The sequence below is a fragment of the Pagrus major genome, chromosome 10, assembly GCF_040436345.1.
Source record: "Pagrus major chromosome 10, Pma_NU_1.0".
In the NCBI taxonomy this organism is placed as follows: Eukaryota; Metazoa; Chordata; class Actinopteri; order Spariformes; family Sparidae; genus Pagrus; species Pagrus major.
Genome location: NC_133224.1, coordinates 7,887,367 through 7,895,227, shown reverse-complemented (window position 1 = coordinate 7,895,227; position 7,861 = coordinate 7,887,367). Strand labels below are relative to the sequence as shown.

Sequence of the window (7,861 nt, the reverse complement as noted above, 5' to 3'; positions counted from 1 at the left end):
GAGGGAACTTGAACTGAGCAGAGCAACATTTGGACATTTACGGGCTTTTCACGTGACTCGATATTCCCTTGTCCCCCTCTTCACTGATAGTATTTCTTTAGAAACTTGTTGCACACCTTACTTGGTATGTGGACTTAACTCTTAATTTGTCTGCTGGGAATATGAGTTGAAGATAAACTGTGATCATTTACGTCATGCAGAGATCGTTTAATATGGGACGGCTTGACTCCCTCACAGAGGCACTGTGCAATATATACTTTTTAACCTGACTCATGCAACACACTTTCAGAGAATTTAACAAGAACTGAAGCCAAGCAATGAGCAAGATGCTATGTGTTCACAGATGGTTTGAATGAGTTTGTCCTACCATACATCACAGAAGACTTGACATGTTGACAGTAAAGACCCTAATAAAGACCAAGAGCTTGGTGTTTAATTTGTGAACTTTGAGGATGGCTTTAGAGTTTTTAAATAAAGAGTTCTGCTTCTAGCATCATAAATGAAACAAAACAAACAAACTGTACAAGCAGTGACCAGATCCTTAAATACTCCCTATGCATGAAACTTTAGTTTCCGATTAAAAATGTAAGTGTGGTAGACACAGACAGGTAACTGCGGTACGTTAACGTTAGATATGCAGCAGCCATTCATGCAAAGTTATTCTCCACTCCATGAAATACCTTCCTCGCGTGACTCTGGCGAAAGGGTTAGAAAATATGAGCTATGTTAAAACTTTGCAGTAACGTTAAACGTTGGAGCAGCTGATTTTACCGGCTGACTAGTGTGGCATTCAAGTCATATCTAGTCTCGCATAGCCAGACCTCTCTCATCTGACCCATTTTGAATGAATGAATATGGGTCATGCTTACTTTGCACTCGCCACCTCCAAAGTGCAGTATATTGGTGACAGTGCAAGCCCGTCAGAGCTTACAAATAAACTTTTATATAACCTTTTTAAATGTTTACAGGGGTTGAACCTAAAATAAATGCAGAGATTAGCCATTAGCAATGGATGGATGGATGGATGGATTAGCTATTGCAGTGAGGGAAATCTTATTGTGAAAAATCACATGCATTTTATAGTAGAGCTGTAATAAATATACAATTTTAAAAATGTCCAATGTACAGTTGTTTTTGGAGACATCGTTGGGGTTGTTGCTGCTCTCTGTTCTGTTTCCATCTATCATGGTCATTGTTGACGTAAGTAAATGCCTTAATATCACAATCACCCGCACGTTATTGCTTTCAGTGGAAACATCATGTTCCCAACTGAACAAAGATGAAGCAACTAATACAAGTGAAGCATGACCGATCACCTTGCTCATTACTGTGCTGAATTGCAATATGATTAATGTGCACTGACACACACAACTGCCAGCTGTTCAACTGCTCTTCCTTTACACTCTTCGTTTTACTATCTTGTGGCAACAATTATTTGGAGGTCCTTTCTCTTTTTTGCCCGCAAGTCATTTCAATCTCGAGCTAGTTGCCTCCATCTGTAAAGTTGCTCTCCAAGGTCAAAGGAATTCGGTGAGTGTGAGACTGTTGTAAGCTCACAGTTCACACGAGGAAAGGCACATGCAGAATTTAATTTTGATCTCATTCCCAGAGAATCACAAATATCAACAAGGACTTACTCTGTAAATATCATACAAAGTGGCCAACAAACTATAAGGTAAGACAGACCTATCTGTCACGAGGTGAGTGTGTCATTGATGTTAACACCTGACATTCTGATTCACCACCTGCAATAACACACTTGAAGCATGAAAAATAACAAATGATTGTTTTTGAAGGGGCTCTGTGGAATTTGGGTGTTGTGCCGGAAACAGGTCATAGTTTATGTAAGCAGACTATTTCTAAACTACGTTAGAAACGGCTATCTGTGGAAAATGTGACCCAGGTCGTTTACAAAGAAATCCGCAGTCCAGCAGCGTTTAACGACCTCAACAAATCGTCCACAGGCTTGTGGGGGTACGTTACAAGGCGCTCACATACCAATAAAAAACTGATTAATACATAATTAAATATTAGTAGTGTAATGGTATCCCACATGGGCTTAAGATAGTTTGTAATGCGTGTCCCTCAATGGGCTTTTACTTGTAGGAAGGATGCTCCTGCAGCGGCTTAGGAAGAGTTCTGAGTATGCTGATGGGAAGAGAGGCTCGTTTCAGCTTTCTCAAGAAGTACAGTCTCTGCTGGGCCCGTTTCGTGATCCCTGAGGTGTTCTTAACCAGAGACAGATTCCTATTTGGACACGTGTTTGCGTATCATATTGCATTCACATTACATGTGTATAAGCTGACTGTCATAATAGATCATGGAGGGGGATGTTTGTGGCATTACAGCGAGGTGAGACGGCTGCCAAGCCAGGGACCACTGTTTCAAGACGGTGTTTCAACCTTTTTAAGCGTGAAACCACAGGGTATTTTTAACAAGCCGTGTCAGTAGCAACAAAACTAGATATTTTCGTAAGGTAAGCGAAACAATGATCTTCTCCTAAGCGCAAGTGCAGTTGCATGACTTAAACATCACCACCACTCGTTACACAGTTACAATACACATTTTCTGTTAATTGATCAACCTACAAGTTGTAAAGTTAAAGTTAGAATAGTTTGTAACTAAAGTCGGTCCGTAAAGATGGACTTGTGGGTAGACGAGTCTCAATTAAATTGTGGGACATTTAATGATGTTTTTTGTGCCGTAGAACAAAATGCATACATACCTTAAACCTGTGCTAACTACAGACCTTATTTCGGGCATTTAACCAAAAACCCATTCAAAAATCCCATTGACTTTGACACAGGAACCAGAAGTGCAATAATGCTAACTGATTTCTGGGTTTTGGGACTCATTATTACACCACTCTATAAGTGCATCTGGTCAATTTAAAAATTAAACAACCTGTGCAGACTCAGCACCAAAAAAGTTGGAAATATAAACAACAGACGACAAACGAAAAAGGTTGCAACATAAAGGAAATGAAAGTATCAAACGTACATTACAACATTCACTGGTGATTAGGTTGAGATTTAAAATAATCCCAGTTTTCAACATTTTGAGTTATAAAAAGGAAACAAAGATTTCCAAACACAGTGGACCATCACAACAGAAGGTTCCCGTGTTTCACAGATGTGAACTGTCATGCATGTCATCATGATCCAGCAGGTGGTCTCAGTGCCTACTGTTGCTGTCTAGACACTAGATAATGCTGTTAAGTAGATACGTTTATGGAGAATTAGAGCAGCAAACTAAATACAGAAGAGACCTGATTTGATTTCACATGTCTGCAAGTAGAAAAACAGCACTCCAGCAACAAGGATTTGTGAGTAAAAGTTACTCATGAGCGATAGTCAGTATTTGTGCAATTGTAATCATGTCAGCATCCTCCATGAAGAGAGGCGGGCTTGTTTTAACAGGAGGAACTCATTCCTTGCCACACAGGAAGCCTTTAAAAGGTTATGAATGATGAAAGCTCAAGTGGATTTCTCAGGAAAAATGGAGGATTTTTTCAACCACTTCTCTGGAATCCTGTCTGTGAGCGTATAAAAAGGTTCGTAGAGAACATGGAGCTCACAGTCCTGCACACTTCACACAGCAACAGAGACTCTCTAGGTCTGAGGAAAAGAAATCGTGCAAGAAGACAAGTCTTTGCCTCAGTTTGAGACTTAAAACATACAGCAGATTCAGCAGATTCCCCACTAATTTCTATCATTTAAGACAAGTATGAATACTGCAATCCAGTGCATCATTCTCCTGGCCTGCACCATCATTTGCATCTCAGGGGGTAAGTGTGTTAATTTATTGTATCATTGAAAGATTTCCTGCTGTATTTCTGCATGTATGCGGCTTAAAAAGAGCTCATGTTTGAGGACAAACATTTCCCCCTCTGTTTAACATGAATGGTGAAACTGTAGCTGTATGGTTATATTCACACTCTTGTCTTATTTGTTCAGGTCCAGTTTTTAGATGCATGTGCATCAAAACAATCAAGTCTGTGGATCCCACTCGCATCGCTGGTGTGACGGAGTATGGTCTTCGTCCATACTGCAACAAGAGAGAAGTCATGTAAGTATCTGCAGGAATATGACAAAAAAATAGACCACACAGTAGTTTTTTTTTGCTTTTTTTTGCTTTCACTGTTGCTTCATTTGTAAGTGTTGTAGAGAGAGTTGTTTAACATTATAGCTTTCTCTTTTTCCTGCAGTGTCACACTCAAAGACGACAGTCAACGATGTCTTGACCCTGCAGAAAAATTCACCCAAGCACTCCTGCAAATATATACGTAAGTCCAAAGACAAGCCTTTTTACATGACATGCTTTTGGCTGACGCAGCTAAAACTACTGTTTGTGTAATCAGATGAGGGAAAGCCTGCCAAGTAGAAATGGGAGGGTTGAGCAATTTCACATTTTTGCAAGCAGGGGAGGTCAGCAGTCACGCTGCAGGTTCAGAGTGAAGCCACACACACACAGTCATCACTGTCAGTGTGTGTGAAAAAAAAGAGGATGTCAAATGCTGTTTACGTAGTCCTGCAACTTGTTGAGTAGAGGCAGCTGATACAAAGGAAAACATTTAACATTTAATGCATCTTCTCTCGCACACTGGGGTTATAACAAGTCCTATATGATATAAGGAAGTGGTTCATGACTACAGCTGCAACAAAAAGTCGATTAAGCTATTATCAATTGCTGTTTTAAGAAAAAATGACAAACATTTGCTGGTTCCAGCATCTAAAATGTGAGGATTTGCTGCTTTTCTTTGTCATTTATGATAGTAAATGAAAAGTCTTTGGGTTTTGGACTGTTGTTTGACAAAATAAGCTTTTAGAAGAAGTCAATTTGGGCACTGGGAAGTTTTTGTAGATGTCAAAAAAGGGGTTTAAGGAGTCTGGAGATAAATCATAGGGGTCATAAGATGATTTAAAGAACTGGAACCATTTAAAAGAAAGTGTTGTGAACTGGTCTCATTTGATTATGAAGGGTTGCTTCTTTTTAAGGGATGACCAGCTGTAAAGGTTGGGAACTGCTGCTTTAAGGTGCACTATCCAGTTCTGGGGGAAAAATTTGAATCAGGAGGAAAAGGTCTTCATTGACTGGTATTTTTATACCTAAACTAATAAATAAACAAACAATTTCAAACTGTTTTACTTAAAAATAAATATATCAGAGTTTGTTTTATTACGTCATTAATATTTCTCCTCCAAACCGATGTAGTGCCCCTTTAAGTACAGTTCTTGCATTGTACTAAGTCTCTAAGTATTATGAATAAACAAAATCAAGTTTATTTTCTGACTTTTTTCAATTACTGAATAGGTTTGCATCTTAATACAGATGCATCTTAAAACAATTTGAGAGGAAAAGTAGCATTTGCAACGTGTGATGAGGGGTCACGACAAGATTTGAAGCCACTGCTGTAGAGGATTTAAATTTCAAATTAAAGATTGAACATGCTTTGTTTTCTTTACAGGAAGAAGGCAAGCCGTGTCGCTAAGATGATCACCACCAGCCCAGGAACCACCATGTCACCAGGAACCACCGAATCACCAGGAACCATCGCATCACCAGGGAACGCGTCGACCACAGCGGTGCCAAAATTATCATAATGCAAATTGTGCTTTTGTTTATCCTTGTTACACAACTAAAACGAGGTATCAATTTGAAGAAATGGATCAGCACCCCGTCCCAAAGTTAGGGTATGGTTGGTGTAGTTTCTGCTGGTTTTAACATATTAAAAAGCAGGCGTTACAACACTGAAACAAAGTTAACTTGTTTCACCTTTTTTGAGCCACAGGACGTAAAAGTGTGAAATGTTTAACAACACAGCCATCACTAAGTATTTGCAGGTTTGGGAGAGAGTTTGTGATGAAAGGAAATGTTATTTACCCAGAAAATTCATCTGGGTCGATGAGGTTTCAATTTGGTGGGACTGGAAGCTCTTGCGATTTACATACGCTGACGATACTGGTGTATTCACACTAAAAGACTCCCTGCAACTAAATACATTGTTATTTAGGAGAGAAGGCTGTTTTTTTGTTTTGGTTTTTTAACAGTGATTGTATTGTACGTGTTCACAATAATCTTATTCACCAAATCATGTAGCACATTATAACTGTCATTTTTATGTTGTTCTGTAAAAGGATTGTTTGTGATGTAATTCATAGCTGGCAGATAATAGTTCAGAAATGCTGGTCAATGGAAACTGTGATTTTTATGGCTCATATGTTAGTGACTGCGAGGAACTTTAAGTTTGTGTTGATTCTAGCGGCCCCGTATTCTCTGCGAGTGACAGAGAATAGGGTTGTGATGAGGTAATGTATTTAAATGTGATTTTATATGTGATATATGTGATCGGAACTGAGCGCAGGCATTAATAACAACTATATAAAAATAGCAGTCTTACCGAGGATGGTCTTGTTTGCTGTTACAGGTCATTCATAATCATCAGAGGAATCACCAGACTGTTTCATATACACGTAGAAGTTCCTCGTAGGAACTTTAAAGTGCACTTGTTTTTGTGATCTGAAGGGTATCTTTATATTTTTTTATTATAAACCAATCACTATTTATGTGCATATATAGGTATCATGATAAGTATGTGTACCATGTTTGTTTATTCAAGGCTGAAATCATATCAGACAGTACTGACTGCCGTATCCTGCTGCTTCTGATGTTCTGCAAAACTGAAATAAATCTGAGAGACTGAGAAAAATTAATGTCTTGGCATTTGATTATAAACAAATAACCAGTTTAAAGCAGCCAGTGAAGGGGTTTCCTGCAACTTTATCCTCTAGTTAGTTGCATTGCTATCAGTATTTGCTGCACTTGACCATTTAAAATATGGACGGAGCTTCTGGGTCTGAAAAGTGAAGAAGAAGAAAAGTGAGAAACTGACCCTTCTCACTTGCTTTATTACCTCAACAAACAGCTTCCTAATGAGTTTACTGTCTAAATTGTTAGTTTCAAGTCTTCTTCAATGCAGCATGATGTTCATTTTGTACATTATGGTCCCATTTAGACTAAAACGGACGATAACAATGTGTACGCTCCCCAGCTCCACCCGCTGGTATAAATATGGTAACTTCTGGCTCCGGAAAAGCAGGATTGTCTGCTGCATATATTTCCATAGTGTAATTGTGTGCGTTTTTAAATGTGCGATATTCCACCCTTAACACAAGACTAAGCTGAAGATGCATATGGTCCAATGATCAGAGGGCTTAAAGGACTCCACAGTCAATGATAAGGTTAAATAATGAAGGCAGAAACTAATCAAGAATAAGAGTCTTTAGCCATGCTGGCAGCTCTGTGGGGCTGCTGAGCTATATGCTACTAACATAACACGCTTATGGTAAACAGGTATAATGTTTATCATGTTTACCATTTTAGTTTAATGTATTAACATGCTATCAGAGTCTTTCTTTCTTTCTTTCTTTCCTTCCTCTAACTTTCTAAAGAAGAAGAAGTAAACGTGGCAAACTATCATCAATGACGTCCAATGTTGCAACAATTCTGATAAAGCATCTGCTCTAAACAAGGTTTTTACACAGTCCCTGGCCAAATCCATCCTATTAAATTATTTTGGCCTTATTTCAACATTAACAAAAAACACAGTTTATCAATAATAGACATGAACAATGAAGTAAGAGATGAGTGCTGTTTGCCATTACTGAAGAGTTCATAACCAAAAAGGAGCTTTTGAAAACCAGACCGTCGCATAGTCACAGATATTATGATATTTACATGTTTAATTGATATACAATATTTGTATGATATCATGGTCATTCTGTGCTTTTGGTTATAAAAGTCCCCTCATGGGTTGTTTTTCACAAGACGACAATTTTGCCAAGTCATACTGTACTACATG

At 38.6% G+C, this 7,861-nt stretch overlaps 1 protein-coding gene across 1 annotated transcript; it reads left to right on the top strand.

The window, feature by feature from the left end:
• Positions 1-3,526: 3,526 nt before the first annotated feature.
• Positions 3,527-6,703, top strand: LOC141003672 (interleukin-8-like). The gene is made up of 4 exons (XM_073475089.1): positions 3,527-3,787; positions 3,957-4,068; positions 4,208-4,285; positions 5,468-6,703. Exons 1-4 carry the CDS (start codon positions 3,727-3,729, stop codon positions 5,601-5,603), a joined length of 387 nt encoding a protein of 128 aa, XP_073331190.1. The 5' UTR covers positions 3,527-3,726; the 3' UTR covers positions 5,604-6,703.
• Positions 6,704-7,861: the final 1,158 nt, after the last annotated feature.